Source organism: Myxocyprinus asiaticus, chromosome 2 (assembly GCF_019703515.2).
Source record: "Myxocyprinus asiaticus isolate MX2 ecotype Aquarium Trade chromosome 2, UBuf_Myxa_2, whole genome shotgun sequence".
Taxonomy (NCBI): domain Eukaryota; kingdom Metazoa; phylum Chordata; class Actinopteri; order Cypriniformes; family Catostomidae; genus Myxocyprinus; species Myxocyprinus asiaticus.
Window position 1 is genome coordinate 25,130,989 of NC_059345.1, and position 22,395 is coordinate 25,153,383.

Below are 22,395 nucleotides of genomic sequence, written 5' to 3' on the forward strand. Positions count from 1 at the left end.
GTACTATACTTCATCCCCACATACCTGTTGAATTACCTGATAAATTAAGTTTAAATAAACAAATGTAAAGCTCAGTAAATGTGTCATTACATCATATAGGGCCCAATGAAATCCTTTGTTTTTTTGCAAATACCGTTAGATTTTTTTCCCAAATTCTATGTTTTCCATTTAATTTCTGAATTCTGTGTTTTAAAGTTTAATTTTATCATCAGAAAACTGTCCAATCAAGCGATTTGTTAGAGCTTTAATCAAATTAAAACTTTTCAATGTACTATTGCATTATTTTTATCAAATGAAGTGCTGCTATACAGATCCTTACAGCACAATCCAAAACACATCATTGGAGTAATTTTTGTCAAATACAGTGCTGCAGAGCATCACAGTATTTATTAAATCATTGATAAAAGCTTTTATTCAGTACAAAAGCACTCTTGTGAGATATTGCTTAAATATAATGATATTATTATTCATATATTATTTTTATTATTAATTATTACTACTGCATTAAATATTACATTATACTATATGGTAGTGATATATTTCTGTTGCAGTTTCTTCAATTTCACGCATCTAGTTAAATTGAGCTTTTATTTTGGCGGAAGCTTTTATTTTGGAGTGAAGCCCTTTCAGTTTCTGTTTGATGGTAGCTTCTCACTGCCAGATAAGCAGTTCGCTATATGGGCTGCGTCCGAGTCCTAAGGTAGCTGCCTTGTTGCTTCGCTGACCTATCAGTGACTTACCTAATCCTAACAGACTGCGTTTGCGTACAAAGGTACCTCAGGAAACTGGTTTCGGACAGGCTTCCGAGGCAGCACTACGTCACATTGTTGCTGGTATACCAGCATTCATTCGGCCCAACCCGAACCACAGAGGTCTAATAATCAAGAACAAAATCAAGATCGTTTTGTCGAAGTGTATATATTTAATAACTCATTACTAATTTCTCGCTAGAAATGGAATCAGAAGTTTTAAAAAAGTGAAAAAAAAAAAAAACTACAATTCATATACAAACCGGCTGTACTTGCCGCTTTGGCCGGCAATTTTTTCTTCAGTTCAACCGTTGTGGAACTGACCACACAGGATTGTAGGATTTCATAAGCCTCTAAGGATACATCTATGCTGCCTTCAAAAATCGATCAGATGAAGGTATTTCAGTACACAGGATATGACTCGGACATTTCAGATTTACTCTGCTGAGTAATCAAGTAATGGTCCCTTGATTCTGTACATCACCTTTCTTGATATATTTTTTTGAGTTTCAGAGAGTTGGCATGTTTTGTGTATATTCTAATATACAATAACAAATAAAAAAACTCTCTCTTAATTAAGGAGTATTGGAAAGAAGGTAGACTCCAGTTTTGCTCAGGGAAATCATTGCAAGTCACATTTTTTTCCCTAAAGGGTCTTCAACTATGAGAGTAAAAAATTACTGTTTATCAAGCCAGTCAAATACAGGGTTGGACCATCATGCTGTTGAATGCATAGAATTGTATAGCTCAGAGGGTCACTGGGTTTATATTCTTAATAGAATTATTACCAAACGTTATTTTGACCTTTTAAATTTTACTATTAACAAGGCAGAATTTGGACCATGGTGCCTGATGCTTTTATATTTGTACTGTTTGGATGGTCAGTGGTTTTTTTGAGCCAGATGTTTCATAGCTGCACACAGCTGGGCCTCTGCAGCTGGACACAGTACAATTTGTTTAGATTTGTTCATACTTTTGCTTCATCCCAGTAACAAATGCATTTTCGTCAGTATGGAGTATTTTTAAGCATTAAATAACTAGTTGGAACATCGTGCACTTCTTCCTGTGCAGGTCTCACATTTCCTTCCAGCATCTTCCTCATACTACTAAAAAAAATGCTAAATTGAGCTTTGAGTTTTTCTTTCACTGTGGTTCTGAATTCGAAGTGCTTACATTGTATTTGTGTTTGTGGAGGAAGTGTTAACTGATGTCAAGACTGTACTGACAGAAGGAGGGCATTTCCTGAGCCACAGGAAAGGTGTGTTCAGGTGAAGCCATGTGTCTGTTTCGGTGTGTTTATATTGAATTTATTTGCATTTCAATGAACAGGACATCAAATGCATTAAACTATGCCCCACTGAAACAATGGGACTCTGCAGTTTAACAGATGCCAGTCAGTCATGAGACACATTACAGGGTTTTTGCTGGGTCAAAAATGGTCTTCAGTGGTGACTGATGTATATGGTCTTAATTTAATCATTTTCACCATCTAAGTAAGTGTTACCTTTTGAATTCAATGCAGAATTGACATTCAAGTGTATTTAAAAAAAAAACTAAAACTTTATTTTGCCACATGTCAAAATAATCAAGCAGAGCGGATCACCACACTGCGCACACTAGCACAAAAAACCAAGCTTCAGTCGCACTGCACAAACGCATCTCAGATGAGAAGCATATTTAGTGCGTATCAGGGCACGTATTGATATTTTTTTCACATGATCTGTCGCTGAAAATGACAGCAAAATGCTGCGCCTGCAGATTACGACATACATTGATGCAGCATTTTGTGTGTTCACAAAATGCAGGGATTTTTGTGTGTTTGCTGGGATTCAAGGAAATCTGCTTGCCAATTTACAGTATTAGTCTTGCTTATTCAATTGAGCAGGTGTGTGCGATTATTTTGGTACAGGGGCCACATCAGCCGTTAAGTAGATCCTGGAAGAGAGAGGATAAAAAGTTCTGCATAGTTGTATCTTTTAAGCCCAGAAGTAGTAGCGCACTAAATGAATGATGCACAATTTTCTGTAATGTATACTGATGGGACCATTCTGCGATTTGCTTGAAGTTTTGCAGCTACTTTTCTATCATGTCTTAGTAAAACTGAATAAAGGCTGAATAAAATTATTAACTTCTGTTGAAATGTATATTAATGTACTTTGTTAAATGTACATGGAGTGTAAAGTGTCCTTGAGCTTGTGGAAAGGTGCTATATAAATAAAACATTTTATTATTATTATTATTATTATAAAATTATTTTTACCATACTTCAATGCAGTGGTAATTTAGTAATCAATTTAACATTCTACCCCAGGAGTCTGGTTTAATAGTAAAATAAAATATTCAGAAATTATAAATTCTAAAAGGTTATTTTAATGTTTGCTGCAAAGTGGATAAAGTTGTTTTATTCTCAAAACATTATCAACTCATTTACACGCTCATGGGTCATGATGTGGGTCTTGTCAATAGTTTGTTTGGCATCCCATTCAGCACACAACTGAATAAAACAGGCTGTATAACACTGATAAATGATTACTGCCGGAGTAATATACGCAGACAGGTGTGAGGGACTTCAGCATTTTACAACTAACACAAAGAACAAACATTTTACTCTCTCACTCTCTCGCGTGTCCCCTCCGTGTGTGAATGATGCAAATATCTATTGGGATTTACTACACGCAGCCTCACGAATGGACACGGAGTGGCTGCATCACACTTTTCTCTGAGCAGAATATTGCACTATTAAGCGCTACGGTTTTTATTGTATTTTTTCGAAGAGGAGAAAGCACTCGCACGTATGGTTGCTAGATTGCTTAAATTATGACATAAGGCAAAATATTTGCTATTTGTGCAAGTATAAATCTCTTATTGGGGTGTTGCATTTATTACCTGGCAACCTGAGCATATTAAAAGCTTGTGGATGTGCAGTAGGTCCCAAAGCCAGATAAATGAAAGATCTAATAAAAAACGTTAATGATAAATCGACCCGCGGGCAGTAGTGCTTAGCATGAATGCTTTAGACTACAGTCCTAATCATGGTCTCTTTTAAAAGAAGACACTTAGGAGTTTTTTGGTGAAGTGAAAGCAAGTAGCAAGATAACTGAATTTAAAACAATGTTATAGAAGCTTAAGTTTATTTTAAAGAAAATACACTGCACTTAACTTGCACTAAACTTAAATAAAACAAGCAAAAAATTTCCCACAGTGTCCGTGCCAGTTAAGAGGTTCTAAATAAGCTATTTCAAAGTAGTAAATAAACATCAATGGCTGACATGAACAGTCGTTAACTTGTGATTCTTACCTTTATATTGCTCTTTTTCTGCTCCTCTTCTTTGTGCCGCTTCCTGCATTGTGCACCTGATAATTTTGTTCTTTTTTTCACTCATTTTGTCCACATATGATAAGGATCCGATTATAATATAATATCGCGTTGCGCTAGTGCTCAATATATAGGTAGAGGAGCACACAGTCATCACGAGAGGGCACACTTCAGACAAAAAAAAATAATATTTTGCGCCCTAGGCAACCGCCTATGTCGGCTATGCCACAGGCCGGCCCTGGTGTATGTGTATATAGCGTTAAATATCATTCATTTAGTTTTGGTGGCCCGAAATTGCTCGGGCAGTTGCCAACATTTTTTCAATGCAGGTAAAACTCTGCACATTAATATATGAAAACTGCTACTGGCAGATTCTGGAGGACACCAGAGCAGAGGGCTTTTCACACTTGATATTGTTAACCCAGGGTCATACTTAACCCTGTGTTAATGAAATCCTGGCTTATCTTGTTTCATGTTTCACAGTTCATGCTATTCATACTTTACCCTGGGTTAGGAATTCATCCTGGTATTCAGGTTTTGATGTTTCACACTGTAGTGTTTCCCCTATATGAGGTGAACAAGAATGATTTGTTCACTTAAAAAGGTTCATTCAAAAAGATTGATTCGTTCACGAATTAATCATCACAACTGCGTGCAGTATAGAAAGCGTGCTGCTGACTGGGGCTAGCAAGCATTACGTTGTATCAAGAATATGAATAAACCATGTGAAATATCAGTAGCAATGCTCATAATTTAGCCGCGTCATACCACTATGAGCACTACTACTGAAATTTCAAATGAAACTGAAATTTCACAAGGTTAACATTTATGCAAATGAGGAGTGACTTTCGGGAGCGACAACCCTAAGGAGTGAAGAGGGTGTCAGTGGAGCTCACGTCACCCATCTCCTGTAGTCGAGTGAATGGAGTCGAGTAAAGACAGAAGAGAAGTTTCTGTGAGCGATTTTTACTGTACTGTATGATTTGTCTGTAACCACATACCTGGAAATAAATAAAAGTAATGCATGGAAAAGTTGTCGGCAGTCTGATTCGTACATTGATAGATTGTTTATCTTATAAAAGTTATGATGCAATGAGCACTGCTGTAGTTCATTAAAAAAAAAACTCCCTGCAGAATGTACATTTTTAGGGACAAGAAAACTGATTCCTTGTCAAATTACAATGATATCTTAGTTTTATTGACAAAATGCCCAATCTGTAATAAGATTTTCAAGGGATGTGGCCAGACGTGTAGTCCATCAATAACATTTAAGCGACAGCAGTAGGAACTCCCACTAGTGACTTTACAGCACAGAGACTAGCAACATCAAGTGATAAAGGTGCTGCATGTGTGGACAGGGTTCTAAATGGTTCAACAGCCCCTTTCACACATACAGCCTTTTCCAGAAAATTTACTGCAATCTTCTGGTTAGAGGTAATGTGTGAACACGACTGTAACAAAACTTAACAGCAGGAGGGGATGGAGGACATGGGGAACCAGTTTCTTCATCTCCCAAGTAAGGCTTTTAATTAACAAGACTTGCAGCTTTACAGCAACTCAACAGCTTCACAAACAGTCAACAGCTTCTCAATGGCTTGTCAGCGTCACAATAGCTCTATTAGGAACACAATAACTTTTCCAGCATCACCATAACCTTATCAGTGTCACAGCAGGTCTCTTGTCCCTGACTCTCTATGACTCCCCATCGGTGGCATGGTCCTTTTATACCGCTCTCCCAAAGCTCACTGCAATTAGAAACAGGTGTTAGACATAATCTAGCTCAGGTGTAAGCGTCCTTACCGCTTTCTCTCCGGACAGATGCTCAACCACACCCCCGCTGCCACATATCCCCACTGCCAAACTCAGGCCGGGGAGCCATCCAGCCTGCCTACCACTCCCCCCCCCCCATTTCTGGAAAGGAAGTCAGCGACAGCCATCTGCGCCCCCGGTCTGTGGACCACCATGAATTTAAAGGGCTGGAGAGCCAGATACCACCAGGTGATCCGCGCATTGGTATCCTTCATGCGGTGGAACCATTGGAGTGGGGTGTGATCTGATCAGAGGGTGAAGGCACGCCCCAGCAGGTAGTAACGGAGAGTGAAGACCGCTCACTTGATGGCCAGACACTTCTTTTCCACAGTGCTGTACTTTGTTTCCCTCAAGAAGAGCTTGCGGCTGATGTACAGCACTGGGCACTGCTCCCCCTCCGCCACCTGCAAGAGCATGGCCCCCGGCCCCCTGTCTGAAGCATCCGTCTTCAATACAAAAGGGAGAGAGAAATTAGGCCCCCTGCAAAGTGCGGCTTTAACCTGTGTAAATGCCTGTTGGCTCTGCTTCGTCCACTGGATTGGGTCTGGAGCTCCCTTTTTAGTGAGATCTCTCAGCGGGCTGGTGACATCCGAATAGTAAGGCACAAATCTCCTATAATAGCCAGCCAGCCCCAGGAACTGTCTCACCCCCTTTTTGGTCTTGGTCCTCGAGCAGGTCGCAATCGCTGCCATCTTGTCAATTTGGGGATTCACCTGCCCGTGGTCCAAGTGTAACCCCAGATACCGTACCTCCACCCGCCCAGTCGCGCACTTCCTAGGATTTGCTGTGAGCCCCGCCTGTCGCAGCGGCCTCAGAACTGCTCTCAGGTGCTGCAAATGCCGTTGCCAATCATTGCTATAAATGATGTCATCCAAATAGGCAGCGGCGTAATCCGAATGCGGTCTGAGGTTTCGGTCCATGAGGCGCTGAAACATGGCTGGAGCCCCAAACCAACTGAACGAAAGTGTAACAAATTGGTGTGGAGAAGGCCGTTTTGTCACGGGAAATTGGTGTCAAGGGCATCTGCCAATAACCCTTTGTCAAATCCAGCGTTGAGTAAAATTGAGCAGTGCCTAACCGATCGAGCAACTCATCAGTACGAGGCATTGGGTAGGCATCAAATTTAGACACCGCGTTGACTTTTCTATAATCCACACAGAACCGTACAGTCCCGTCGCTCTTAGGAACCAGAACAACCAGGCTGGACCAGTCGCTGTGGGATTCCTCTATTACTCCCATATCGAGCATTGTATCCAATTCTTCCCGGACAATTTTTTTTTATGCTCGGGCAATCGGTAGGAACGGCTACGTACCACCACCCCTGGCTCGGTCTCAGTGTGGTGCTGGATGAGGTTCGTGCGACCCAGTAGAGGGGAAAACACATCTGCAAATTTTTGTTGTAGTTTGGCAACCTCTGTGTGTTGGTACGGTGAGAAGTGCTCTCCGCAAGTGACCGGGGTGACGCGTTTGTGTTTTGTATTTACCTCTGGCCTGAGCTCCGCCCTCTCTGGAACTACCATAGCGTAGTGTCTGTGACATAAATGTTGTGCCCTGATCGGTGAGGATTTCTTTCGGAATCCCCACCCGGGAGATTATTTTGAATAGTGCCTCCGCAACACTACGTGCTGAGATGCTTCCGGATATCGCGTTGCATAGTCCACTAGGACCAATACAAAGCGATGTCCGCATGTTGACCAGTCTAATGGCCCGACGAGGTCCAAGCCAATTCTCTTGAAGGGGACCTCGATCAGCAGAAGGGGGAGCAGTGGCGCTTTTGGGGTGGCTGGTGGATTCACCAACTGGCCCGGCCAAAAGAAATGGGCCATTATTCGGTTGAGTGTTTTTTCCTGTCCTAAATGGCCAGCCATTGGATTATGGTGAGCCGCCTGGAAGAGGGCTTCCTGACGGCTCTTCGGTACTAATAGCTGTGTTGTATTCTCTTTTGTTTAAGTGTCCCGCATCACTCAATACAACCACTCGATCACTTTGACACGGAGCAGGCATAGAAGGCCCTGGTACCGCCTCTCCAGCCATAGCATCGCACATCACACACCGAGACATTATTTCACAGGACCCATCCACACAAATCTCCCTTAAATTGTTAAAATCAGGCCAATTCGTCCCCAAAATCAGCAGATGGGTGAGGCGGGAATTAACCACAGCCTCCACTTTTTTCTCCCCCTGAATAGTATCACAATGGTAACCACCGGATATGTTGTGAATATCCCCGTGCACACACCGCACCTTCACCCGATTATTTGTGCCCAATGCCCCATCTTGTACCAAGCGTTGGTGGATGGAGGTTTGGGAACAGCCAGAATCCACCAAAGCTTGGTATGTATCCCCCTGGGTACTCACCAATATCTGATACGCCCCAGTTCGATCTGGGGCAGCATGTGTAGCGTCGGGGATATGGACCAGAGTGCTCACCTCCATTACTGGACACTGGTCTTGGAAATGCCCTGGCTCCCCGCAGCTCCAACAGACCAGCCCAGGTTTCCCTATCACACCCGTGGGACTGGGCTCGCCAACCTGGGAGGGATAGCGGGGAGAGACAGGGCTAGCAGGGGGAAGAGAGTTGGGTATGGTGCTGCCCTGTCTCTTGGGGGTGGGGATGGGATGAAAAGAGGACGAGCGGGGGCAGGGTTTGGGGGAAGGAGAGAGAGACTCTGCTTCGCTGTTTCCTGGAAATGCTGTAATGTAGTCCTCTGGCAGCTGGACTGCATCCTCCAGCGATGCCGGACGGTGACACTGGACCCACTTGGACATGCTATGAGGAAGCTGGGAGATGAACTGCTCCAGTGTCACCAGATCTATGCTGTCCTGGGTGCCGCGGGTCCCCCCCAACCAGCAACCATTTCCGGCAGGCATCTCGGAGCTGCTGCGCAAAGGCGAACGGGTGGCCGTGCCTTCCCAGCCTCAGGAAACGTAGCATTGGTGACTCTGTTCTGGACTACGACCGACCCATTGCATGATGGCTTACTTAAGATCGGCGGACACGAGGAGGTTAGTGGTGGGGAGTTGTTGTGCTACTAGTTGTGCTACCCCGGAAAGCAGTGGCATCTCTACACCTCGGCCGTCTTCTTGAAAAGATCGAGATATGCCTCCGGATCGTCGGCAGGACCCATTTTCACCAGGGTAACCAGTGGAACGTTCAGTGTGGGCTCCCGGGTCGCAGCCGCAGCCCCCTCATGTGTGATCAGGCTCCGAAACACCTGCTGGTCTTCCGCTTGGGCCTGGAGCAGGAGTTGGAAATGCTGCTCCAGCCACAGCTGGACGAGGGCCTAATGTTGGTTCCGTTGGATGCTGGTGAGGGTCTGGATCACTTTGCACAGTGGTGAAGACTCCATGATGATGTAACTCCTTACAAATTCCAGAGTTTTGGCACCAGTGTGATAAGTTTGGACGTTCAGAGTCGGAAAACAATGAAGCAGTTCAAGTAAGTCACACTGCACACTCTTGGGCTTTACTCCAACGAAAACTCTCTGAACATAAACACTCAAAACAGACTCTAAATAACATACACTCTAAATACACTCTCAGAATATCTCATGCCGCACTCTCTTATCGCGCTCTCTCCATCTCTGCCGTGTCTTGGCTTATTTTTGAGGTCTCTCCCTGCTATCACTGTAACAAGAAACAGCTGTTAGAAATCATGTCAACCAGCTTGATGAGCCACATCACTCCCTCTCTCCGGCAAACAGACACACGACCACGCCCCCATCACCACAAAAATATTCCGATACGTACGATAAAATCAACAGCCTCCTTCAGGAATGCGCAGACCTCTTTGTAGCAATATACGTACTCATTACTGTGCTTTTCAGCCACAGATGGCGTCTCCACCTTCAGATGCTAGCAACATCATTTTGTTTTCTGTAGTTCATCAGTCTTATTTGAAGACAATGCATACGATGTCGTTGAGTCTCAAGCAGATGTAGAAATGCAAACGTTTGCCAAAAAATTTAAAGCATCACCAACATTACTAACCACATAAATTCAGAAGTCAGATTCAAAATAATACCCTGCTATGTTTTCAAACAAGAAGCCTACATTTCTGGCGCAACCGTGTAGATGTAATTTCCGGCAAATGATGTCACAGAGTTTAACGACGTTTGGTGCTGATGTGTGAAAGGTACTAGCAAAATGGAAAAAAGACGGAAAGTCGTTGCATGTGTGAACAGCATGTAGTACATTTGCCAGTAAAGGCAACCCAACGATTTTCCTGTAATTTACCTTGGGTGAAAAGGGCTAATGACTTGCTCATTTCACATAAACTCATTTGTCGCCACCTAGTGGCTTCTCCAGAAGTGGTCAGTGAACTAATCAGTAAATGAAACTTCACGAATTTGTGAAACAGAAGCAAGCCACACCAAAATGCCCTTTTGTTTTTGCAGCTAATTCTTCACAATTGTGCAGTTAATATGTTATACTTAAATCATTTAAATCACTGGAGTTGGTGCTTTTAGCTTATTCTTTAAAAAAATTCCCTTAAATCATGCTTGTGGACCCGTGTTTATCTCACTTTTTTTGCCTCTAATGAATTTGCATCCCTGCTTTTAAGTGAACAGATTGTTCTTGTTCATCTCCATACACTAACACATGTATCTTTTTCACTGAATTCTCACTTTCAGAGCCAGTGAGCTCTAGTTTGAAGTGTGAGACTGCTTTGGTGTTTTTTTTTTTTTTCATGCCTGTAAAGACTGACTATAGTAATTTCCTGAGTATAGGTGTTTCATTATTTGACTTTTTAAAAAAATTTTTTTTTTTTTTTTACTACAGCTATCTGGGTTTCCAGAGCCCTTCAAGTATCAAGAGCTTCCAGTAAATAAACACACACCATAATTATTCTAAGTTCGTTTTAAGCTATTCCTGCACCGACATTCGTGGACGCGCACACAGCAGCACTGTTGCTACAAAGAAATACTAGGGAAACACTGCACTGTACATTTGTAAACCCTGGGTTAACAGTCTTATTTGTTTATTTAAGAGGTTAATAACGATGATTTGACAGGTAAAATACGATACCCATACCAAAATATCTTATTTTTTTAATACCATTGTCTCTTTTGCTAACTCATTAACAATATTAACAGTATATTCTGCCAAAATACTTTGGAATAATTTATATTATGATGAAACTATAAAAGTAGAATTGAACTGAAAATGGAATTGAATTGGGATATATTGACACTTGTTTGCTGCCAGAGCTCTCAGCTGTGGTTGGTATTTCAATGTTCCTATTACACAGAAATAAAACCACTCTTTCCATAACTTGCAAGAATAGAAACCAGGGTTGTTGTGGATGATCAATGCTTTTAGTTGTGCACTTTTCTGTTTCTTTCACTTTTCTTTTTCACTTGGCACATGTTTTGTCCTTTGTTTAAATATTGAAACAAAAAGACTTATTAAAAAGTTAATCTCAAATCTTCATTGGCAGATGCACACTTGTACAATTTATTGAGTTGGCTATTTAAGTACATATCCTGAATTCAAGAGGTTTTCTACATGTTAATTAGCCTCAGCTGTGTTTGCAGAGCGGAGGGTGGGACAATACCTTATGAATTTTAAACAAAAAGGATAAATCTATCCACCTAGAAGTTGTTTCAGTTCTGTGTTGGCCGGTCGTGAATGTTTATTGTATGTGTACTACTGCCACCTAGTGGCAAATAATCCTAAGTGTTTTATAGAGGTTTATCTGCTCTGCATTCTTCTGATCAATGGATAAAGGCAATATGTGAATTAAGACTGTGCTGATACAATCATATATTGATTTATTGTGATTCTTTTTCTCACAGTATTGTGTTAAAACTATAAATACTTGCATCGTTCTAAAAAATATTCATGTGTGCATTCATACAGGTGTTTAGGAATGATTTGAAAAGTGGGGGACATGATATGTCATAATATAAAATAATGCTTGTCTATGGTAAATATGGCAAAAACATTTTTGTAACACTTTATTATACATTCAAAGGCACTTTTGCCAGGAAACTATACTGTAGAATTTCGCTCAAAGGTACAATCAATCTCCAACTACTGTAATTTTACAAAAGGTATTCTTAGATCTTTAACATCAAATAATATACAGTTGTGCTCATAAATTTACATATCCCTGGCAGAATCTGTAAAATATGAGCCATTTTTGGAAAATATGACTGATCAAGGAAAACATTATTCTTTTATTTAGGACTAGTGGTCAGGTGAAACCATTTATTATCACAGAATTGTGTGTGCCTTTTTTTTTTTCTCTCCACTTTTCTCCCCAATCTGGCATGCCCAATTCCCAATGCGCTCTAAGCCCTCATGGTGGCGTAGCGACTCACCTCAATCTGGGTGGCGGAGGAGGAATCAGTTGCCCCCGCATCTGAGACCGTCAATCTGCGCATCTTATCACGTGGCTTGTTGAGCGCGTTACCGCGGAGACATAGCACGTGTGGAGGCTTCACGCTGCTCTCCGCGGCATCCACGCACAACACACCACGTGCCCCACCGAGAGCGAGAACCACATTATAGCGACCATGAAGAGGTTACCCCATGTGACTCTACCCTCCTTAGCAACTGGGCCAATTTGATGCTTAGGAGACCTGGCTGGAGTCACTCAGCACACCCTGGATTCGAACACACGACTTTACTCGCTGAGCTACCCAGGCCCCCTGTGTGTGCCTTTTTGAATCATAATGATAACTGAAATCACACAGATAGCCCTGATCAAAAGTTTACATACCCTTAGTTCTTAATATTGTGTATTGCCCAATTTAGCAATAATGATGGCCTGCTGTCTTTTGTGATAGTTTTGAATGAGACCCTTTATTTTCTCAGATGGTGAAGCTGCCCATTCTTCTTGGCAAAGAGCCTCCAGTTCCTGTAAATTCTTTGGTTTTCATGCATGGACTGCACGTTTGAGATATCCCCAAAGTGGCTCAATGATGTTGAGGTCAGGAGACTGTGATGGCTACTCCAGAACCTTCACTTTGTTCTGCTGCAGCCACTGAATAGTTGACAATGATCCGAAACACAAGGCCATGTCATGTTGGAAATTCGCAGCTTCTGGGCTGATGAATGCAAATTTTCCTCCAATATTTTCTGATAACATGTTGCATTCATCTTGCCATAAACTTGGACTAAATTCCCTGTGCTGCTGTAGCTTACACACCCTCAAAACAGCAGAGATCCACCTTCATGCTTCACAGTAGAGATGGTGTGCTTTTCTTTATTGGCCTTGTTGACTTGTCTCCAAACATGGTGTTTATGGTTGTGACCATTAAGTTAAATTTTGGTCTCATCACTCCAAATTATTTTGTTCCAGAAGTTTTGAGGCTTCTCTTGGTGCTGTTTGGCATATTGTAAGCGGGATGTTTTGTGGTGCTGGCGCAGCAATGGATTTTTTTCTGGCAACTCTGCCATGCAGCCCATTTTTGTCCAAGCATCTCTTTATTGTGCATGCTGAAACAGCCCCACCACTTTGTTTCAGAGAAGCCTGTATTTCAATTGAAGTTACTTGTGGGTTTTTCTTTGCAACCCAAACAATTTTCCTGGTGGTTATGTCTGAAATCTTTCTTGGTCTACCTTGCTAGAAACAGAACCCCTAATTTTCCACTTCTTGATCAGAGTTTAAACGGTAATTGTTGGTATTTTCAAATCTTTCCTTTTTATATTCTTTTCCTGATGTATAAAATTGAATTACTTTTTCTTGCATATCCTTTGAAAGTTATTTTGCTTTCTCCATGCTTCAGTATCCAGCAAAGTCAGTGCAGCCATGAATGAAATCTGCAAGTGTTTCTCAAGATCTAATAAATTAATTGACTATTTATACACAGACACTAATTACAATCAAACAAGTTATAGGTGTGGATACTTACCCTTCTTAGCCATTTCAACCTGTGTGCGTCAACTTGAGTGTATATTATCAGGCCAAACATTTAAGGGTATGTATACTTTTGATCAGGGCCATCTGTGTGATTTTTAGTTATCAATATGATTAAAAAAGGGCACGCACAATTCTGTGATGATAAATGGTTTCACTTGACCACTATTCCTAAATAAAAGAATAGTGTTTTCATGATCAGTCATATTTTCCAAATATGGCTAATAATTTACTAATTTTGCCAGGGGTATGTAAACTTATGAGCACAACTGTACATAGGCTTTAATGGTTCTTAGACTACATATAAAGTTAGAAAATAGCCTATTGTAGCTGTTGCTGTGTAAATATAAACAATATGAATAATTAACATCTTTTTTGTATAGGACTTTGCAAACATTTCAAATTCAGATTTTTTTTTTCTGTGGATTTTCATCCCCAATTTGTCATGCCCAATTCCCAATGCGCTCTAAGTCCTGGTGTTGTGTAGTGACTCGCCTCAATCCATGTGGTGGAGGACGAATCGCAGTTGCCTCCTCATGTGACGTCAATCCGCGCATCTTATCACGTAGTTTGTTGAGCGCGTTACCACGGAGACCTAGCGCGTGTGGAGGCTTCACGCTATTCTCCGCGGCATCCACACACAACTCACCACGCGCCCCACCGAGAGGGAGAACCACATTATAATGACCACGAGGAGGTTAACCCAACGTGACTCTACCCACCCTAGCAACCGGGCCAACTGGTTGCTTAGGAAGCCTGACTGGATTCACTCAGCGCACCCTGGATTTGAACTTGCGACTCCAGTTGTGGTAGTCAGTGTCTTTACTTGCTGAGCTACCCAGGCCCCCTAAAAGACATTTTATTATAAGAGTTTAACATGCATGTTACCGCTGTCTTAATGTAATCCCCAAAGTATACAATGATAATCGTTTAGATATCAAACAAACCCCATGTAAATACCACACGGCAACATCACTTTAAAGAATGAATGCAGGGTGTGTTGCATCTTTGCTCTGTGCATCTGTGACAGTGATCAGTTTCAGGTTGAGCGTGAGTGACATGGTCATCATTGAAACGACATGCACAGCAATGAGCAACTATAACGTGTCTTGCAACCCACAGAAAAATTCCATACATATGTATTTAGTTCAGAATCAGAGACGAAAATGTGAGTGCCAGAAAAATTGTGGGGAACATGCTCATGCTCTTTCTGTTCTCATAAAAGGTCAGTTTATGATGGGCAGGAACATGGACTCTTCATGGAGAAACTGGACGGTCGGATCCGAAACCATGACCGTGAAATTGAAAAGATGTGCAACCATCACTTCCAGGGCTTTGTGGACTCCATCACTGAACTGCTCAAAGTCCGTGGGGAAGCCCAGAAACTCAAGGTGAGTTTGAACAGGAGATAAAAAAGAAAAGGAAAAGCAAACCAGTCAGTAAAAATGTTTTTATATAGCACCTATAGAAATATTGTGGAAAAATGCTTTACAGAAGATATACTGTATAAATGTACATAAACACATTCACATGCATACATATGGAAGAGATAAAAACAAATAAAGTGGTCCGATTGTGGAGAGAGGGGATAAGGATTAAGAAGACCCTGTCTAAAAACATCTGAGAAGAATGGAGAGAAGCATCGTACTGTGCAAGCCACTCATCTGACATATATTGGGAAAAATTCAGATATGTGAATTTAGGAGTTAGTTCCTGTTGTATACTTTCTCTAATAATTGACTGTCTTTCTTAGGGTCAGGTGACTGAGACCAATCAGAAGCTCCAAAATGACAGCAAGGAGGTGTGTACCCAATATTTGAGTTTTGTCTATGGTTCAGAACACATCATTAAAACAATTTAAAACGTTAATTAAATCATTGATTACCTTTCCTGTAGCTCCTAATGATGATGGATGAACTGAGGCAGTGCCGTCTGCAGCAAAGGAATATTGCCACCACCATTGACAAACTCACACTCTGCTTACCAGGTACAGCCATCAGTACTCTGCCTGTGTTTTTTCATGTTTTCTGTTTATTCAAAGCCAAGACCACTGCCCGTTAAAACAGAAATAGGCTGACTAACTGACATGTGAAACCACCAACCACAGTTTATTGTTTTTTATGTAACATTAAGGAACTGGTAAATCTCAAATCAATGAAGCCACAATAATAAACATGCAACACAATGTTATCACATACACATAATGGCACACAGTCTCTGAGAAAGGTTGAACAGATAACACAGGAAATCTAGAACATGTTTACATTTTGTGGTCAGAATAATGTTTGGATGACTGTTCTTACCACAATACCATGTTTTCTTTTTTTTCTAGTGTTGGAGATGTACAGCAAGTTACAGGAACATATGAAGGCTAAAAGGTATGAGATTACTTATGAATGTTTATTTTAACTTTGTATACAGCAAAGTAGTGACAGACAAGCACTAGGTGGCAGTAGAGCTAAACTTATGAATTTATCAGCCTACATGCAAAAGAGTAATATTTAAAAAAAATGTAAATCTGTTTGTATTTGGATGAGAAAGAGACATTCTCAGCTTGGAAAGAGAGGGAAAGTTGTTGATGATTTAAAGAGACGTTTGATGATTACCACTGGAGAGTCTCACTCTGTTGAGCTGTTTGCTCTGACAAGAGACTGAACAGAGAGAGAGATTTTCAAATTGAAGTATGTCTGAGATGTACAGAGCAGCATTTTGCAGCTGTCAGGAGTCATAGAGGCACATAGGGATACATTTGGAGAGAGAATGGATTTTCTTCTTGCTAGATTTAGCAGCTGCATACATTGAAAAGCCCCATGTTATCTCTCAAGTTCAAATTCAACATTATTACACATGGTCATGGGAAAACCTGGAAATATTCCATCAGCTAGATATTGCTCCTTGTTACTACTTGCTTGAGTACAGTAAAACTTGCCCACAAGCTGGCATGATAAAATCAGTGTGTCCATTGAGAGTCTTTTTGAAAAAAATTGTACAAGTATAATAATTTAAATCTACAAATTCAGATTGGTCAAAATTGGTACCAACATACAAATGGAAATCTGCCCCAGCAAAGAAAAAAAGAAAAAATACATAAACAAGCTTATGGAAATTTATGGAAATGTATTGGTCAAAAAGTGTGGGAACCCTGTGTAGAAACTGAAAAGGATAAGAATTAATGCGTGAAAGCTTTCATTTTGTTATTATGAATATGACACCAAAACATGCTGTCTGGGAAAAACTAGTCCACTTTCATGGTGTGTTTGCATATGCCACTCTGAACGTTTGTTGAAGCATTATGCAAATGATTGGTTTTGCTCTCTTGCTCTGTCTAGTCTTGTCCTCCATATAACCTGAAGATCAGCATGGACCTGTAACTTTTCCATTCATTTTGTTTTTTATTTATCTCTGCTCTCCGTGTTTCTCTACCTCTCTTGTGTGCTTGGTTTTGCCATTAGCCTGGAGGTAGCAGCAGGGTCGGCCAAGAGCGACTCTCTCTCCCCAGGCTTGGGTCTGCTGTGTAATGTTGCGTGACCATGATGCTGAATTGACTGCGTGTGTGCGAGTCCTGCTGCTCTCAGAGAGTCAAGTATAGCTCATCTCTGAGGTCATCATGATTGGGTTAAATTGTTATCATGCCGAGAGTCTTAAACCAAAGGTTAAAAAATATATATCGCTTGTGTGCTCTACAATAGTAGGAACATTTTTGAAATAGCAGTAAGGGCTGCACAATTATGACAAAAATCTGAATTATTTATACATCGTAATATAATTTTCCTTTTATTGCAATTTTGATTTAATAATTAGATTAATTTGAATTTAAATGCTTATTTTGTGTAAGGCATTTGCATGTCATTTTCTTAATGTTGTCACATTTTGAAATTAGTTATACGCAAAGCAAGAAAGGATATATGATGTGATGGATTGCTGTAATTTACTCTTTTCAATATAAGTTCATTGTAGCAGCTATAATTGTAATCTCGATTATTTATTTGATTTAGTTTGTGTAGCTCTAGTAACAGAAATATGCAACATTTCCTGTTGTCCCTTTTGTCCTGTGTTTTTATTTCTGACCCCCAACCTTGTCATATGCTACCCCAGATACTACCCGGCATTACGAACCTTGGAACAGTGGGAGGATGACTGTTTGCCTCAAGCAGGATTGTATCGTTTCTGTGCCATCATGGCAGAGAACATCCCACGCCTGCGCACCCACATCAGAGACGTCTCCGTGTCTGACCTCAAAGACTTCCTGGAGAGTATCCGCAAGCATTCGGATAAGATCGGAGAGACTGCCATGAAACAGGTGTGTGTGTGTAAGAGAGAGAAAGAGATAATGTGTTCAAGTCTGAATAATGACTGAAGGTGTATTAGAGCTATTCTTCATTACCTATGTTCTCTTTGAAAACTGTCTTTTGTGCTAACATTTGACCTGATGGTCAAAACTAGGTTTCTGTGTGAGATCTCTAAGAGAAGGACAAATGCCTTGTTCTTTGGTAGTTTAATGTCCTTTCCCCCCCCCCTTTTTATTTTTGAATTATTGATGAATCTGTTCTGAATCAAATATTGTTTCAGGTCACCTTTGTTTATGCCAGAAGAGTCGTGGAACTCTGTGTGTATGGACAGTGCTTCAAGGACAGTGCAAACAGACACTAAGAGGTTTGAGGGAACACATATGAGAGAAATTGAGTGGATTTTTCATCGGAATGCAGAAAAGTCCTCTGCTTTCTTTTACTGTTATTAGACCAAGATGGGGTGAGGAGTGCATTAGAAAATGAAACGCCAAATAAGCATTATGATCTCTCCTCAAGAACCATAGAAATGTCTCTTTTCTCTCTCTCTCTCTTTTTATTTATTACAATTTTTTTTTTATACTAAACCCTAACCCTAAGAATTAAACTTTAACTTCTCACACACCGTTTGTGCTACAGACAGCAATGCTCCCTACAATTGTTCAGCTTGTTGAGAGATGTGCCATTACCTTTTTAAGCCAGCACACTTTGGATTTTTGCCTGGCTGATAATAAAATGGGCAAAAACAGCTTAGATTAACATTGAAGGAGAGACCCGAGCAATCCTCTACTCTAATCACTACCAGTTCCTCTCAATAGCGATCTGTTGCTGATCCTAATTATGAAACAGTGGGGAGCAAAGGAAGCAAAAAAGTTGTCACAGAAGAGTTCAAATATTTCTTCCTGAATAAGACCAAAGCCATGCAAGTGTATTGTCTTCATGATGGTCAGATAGTGTGCTCTAACGTGTTTGCAAAATCTCTTTTTATTGTGTGAGCGTTCTTGAAAAGTTTATTGTGTCCTGGCTGATGTTAAAGGAAAGATGAAGTTGGAACCTACGTAGGAGAACAAAACACTGTGCATTTTCATCCAGGTAGGCAGGACTGTGGTAGATATGTATTTTACCAGCAAGTTTTAATGATTTTTGTCTGTCTGACATGAGCAAATGTCTGTGGTCACCATGAGTTGTAATCAAAGATGCCCATTTGTTCTATTGCTGGTCTGCTTCCAGTCGCCCCTGCCCAGTCTTTCATTCCACTTTGTCCTTTTTCCCCCTTCTCCTTATCAGCGTCCGCCATGGTCCACAATATGAAGAGACTTTTGGCTTCTCAAGCGCTGGTTCTTGGTGGGTTTCCACTGGTCCAATCTGGATGATGGGGTCTGTTTGTTTTGAACTCTCTGCTGCTTTCTGAGTTTGATCATCTGCATTGCTTTTAAAGGGCATCCATGTCTCTTGGTTTAAGTCCTTCTCCTCAGTGCCTTGGGTCAAGAGATTTAAACTGTCGTGATGCCATTCATCAGAATTCATCATCCACCTTTAAAGGAATGGTTCACCCCAAATTTTTATTTCTGTCATCATTTACTCCTCCCAAGTTTTTCCAATTCTGTTTGAAAATCTTCTGTGGAAATCAGTCTTGTTCAGAAATTGTTCAAGGTGTTGACATCACAACCGAGAGCACATTAACATAGGACTTGCCATGTTTACATATCAACACTGTAACGGGTAAAATGGGCAAGGAGGCGGCAGGAACTGGCTGAACAGTCAAAATATGTTTAATGAAAAGTTAAAAAGACATAAACATAAACACACGGCAGCTGTGTGTGGCTCTCTCTCTCCCGAACTGCCACATCCGGCTTTGCTTTATCCCTCTCCTTGGCTGATCAGCCCGATTTGGGGCTGGCCTTACGCACTCACAACCTGGCCCTGCCCTCCTCCTTGTCACACTCCTCCCTCATTTACCTCAGGCTGGGGAACCCCGGGCATGACGTACCTCCCCCGCCCGCCCCCCCCCCCCTTCCGGCCACGCCTTTCCCTGCCTTTCGAGACCTGGGAGGGAGACAAGGGGTGGGAAAAGAGGAGAGAGGGAAAGGGTGATCGGCTGAACAGTCAAAATAATGTTTAATGAAAACTTAAAGACATAAACATAAACACACATGGCAGCTGCTCTCTCTCTCCCAAACTGCTGCATCTGGCTCGGCTTTATCCCTCTCTTCTGCTGATTAGCCCGGTTGGGGGCCGGCCGTGCGCACTCACGGCCTGGCCCCGCCCTCCTCCTCGTCACAAACACCTTCAGTGTTCAGTATCCAGTAAAGTGGTTGGGGGCGTCGTTACTCATTTTACATGCAAAGAGGTTAGTCAAAATTAACAGGTTGTTTACATCGACATCCTAAAGATTCAGTAGCAAAAACAGCCTGTTTAATTCTAAAGGGCAGACGGGGGGTGGAGGATATAAAACGCTAAAAATGTGTAGAATAAGGCCTAAATAAGCATGTTGTTTTATTGTTTCAAAGTGCTGTGAAGTGTAGTGGGTCATCTGCCTTCAATATTTGGATTTATTGAAGGGATCGAGGGAGTACAGAAGAAGAAAATCATGTAACAGTGTGAAAGGTAGATTGCGCAACAGAGAGAGAGCCAAATTGGAAACAATCACTGAGTATTCCCGAGGTTTTTTCTTGGATACATTTGTACCGACCTTAACATGAACTTAGAGAGAGCCATGTTTATGCAAAAGTAAGTTCTAGTGCCATTTTAAACCATTTTCATAAGCTTTAAGAATTAATCCCTGAGTGAAATGTGGGTCTGATGTAAGATGGATGATATTGCCAAACAGATAATGAAACACACAGGCCCATATGATTTCGGTTATGTATTTTCTTGGGTGTCTGCCCTGCCCTCCCAGTTTCCTCTAGCGTAGAGCAGCTTATTGTATCGACTGTGTTCAGTCTCTTGAGCCACAGGATGTGCAACATGCACACCCACCCACACAAATGCACACACTTATATCAACATCAACACGTGGTATCCTGACCAGGCGCAACTGTTTGGGTTCAAAAGGTTCTGATCATCCTCCCACTCCAGCATCCTCCATCATTTCCCATCATAGAATTCCATCTGACCCAGATTCTGCTCATGTTGATGTGATCCATGTCTGACCCAGACTTGGCCACAGACCTCAGCTTCTGCTCGAGTCTCTGAGATAAGTCTTGATCTAGGGCATGACTGGAGTTGATCTTCAATCACTTTCTTTTGTGAACATACTGTTTGAATGAATCCTTGTGCACTGGAGCCTGACTATGTATCCCCAGGTTTATCCTCAAATAAAAGGAAGAAAATAGTTTTTTTTAAATGGTTTTGATGGAACTTCAGTTAGTGTTTGCTTTACTTGATAATGGAGAACTTTCAGATTCAATCTACATATTGACTTATCACCCACTGGAAGCTGATAATTTATTATAAATCAATAATTTATCATTATTTCCAAATAGGATATTTGTTTTTTGGCTTGCCTAGCTTTTCTCTCATTGTCTCTCATTTTTGTTTTGTTTTTTTGTGTTTGACTTTGACAGTCTTTTGTTTCATCTGTGGGTGTAAAATTTATGCATTTTAGTTTTTTGTGGTTCTTGCTAAGGCAAGCTGTACAATTGCTCATACTTTAAAACGCCTAACCGAAAGTACTAAAGTTTGGCTCATAACTCACACCATTCACACTTTCTTCATAAAATGTTAAAATCGTTTCTTTTGTTTCTTTTGTTTATTGCATTGGATAATAAAAAACAGAGCAATCTTAATTTGATGTCAATTCTCAGTTTTTGCAGTAGTGAAGAATCTCTATCATATAGTTCCACTTGTATCCAGTAGGTGGCAGCAGAGGACATTCAAGATTCTGCCTGTCTGTGCTGCTCTGTAACATCTCCCGCAGAGGTGGAATGTTGGTGTAGAGTTAAACCCAGATTCAAACTCCAGTAACCTTCTAACAAAGTGGCTGTCCAGCGAGCACTTGCCAAAACCTCACATTCCTTCTATTAAAGTTTGTTTTCTTGCATGTCTTTGAGTCCTGTAAGATTTGTCTTCTTGGCGTGCATTCACGTATATGTGTGTTTTGGCTGTAACCCGGCACGTGCTGATTAGAGCACAGCTATACGGAATAGTTCCTCAAAAGTAAACCAAATGGAAGATAAGTCAAGTTCTAATGTCACCTTGCGCAAGTTCTCTAACTCTGAGAATAATTCTGTAACACTCTCTTATACTTGATTGTTGACACAGACACTGGCTTCTGGTTCTGACCTGTGACTTCTCTTCACAAACAAATGTGACTACATTGTTTATATGTTGGGGCTCATTCTGGCCCTTTTACTGCTTCAGTAGTGG

The 22,395-nt window shown here is 41.2% G+C and overlaps 1 protein-coding gene across 9 annotated transcripts in view; it reads left to right on the forward strand.

Annotated features, from left to right (window-relative positions):
- Positions 1–22,395, forward strand: part of LOC127414759 (exocyst complex component 6B-like) — a 187,583-nt gene that overhangs the window by 36,240 nt on the left and 128,948 nt on the right. For all 9 annotated transcript variants that reach the window (XR_007892852.1, XR_007892851.1, XM_051653053.1 and 6 more), the window contains exons 2-6: positions 14,967–15,132; positions 15,495–15,542; positions 15,638–15,728; positions 16,074–16,119; positions 17,837–18,041. Coding sequence is in view for 7 of the 9 variants with exons in the window: in XM_051653053.1 (XP_051509013.1) it covers positions 14,967–15,132; positions 15,495–15,542; positions 15,638–15,728; positions 16,074–16,119; positions 17,837–18,041 (556 nt within the window). In the remaining 2 variants the exon portion in view is untranslated. The remainder of the gene's footprint in view (positions 1–14,966; positions 15,133–15,494; positions 15,543–15,637; positions 15,729–16,073; positions 16,120–17,836; positions 18,042–22,395) is intronic.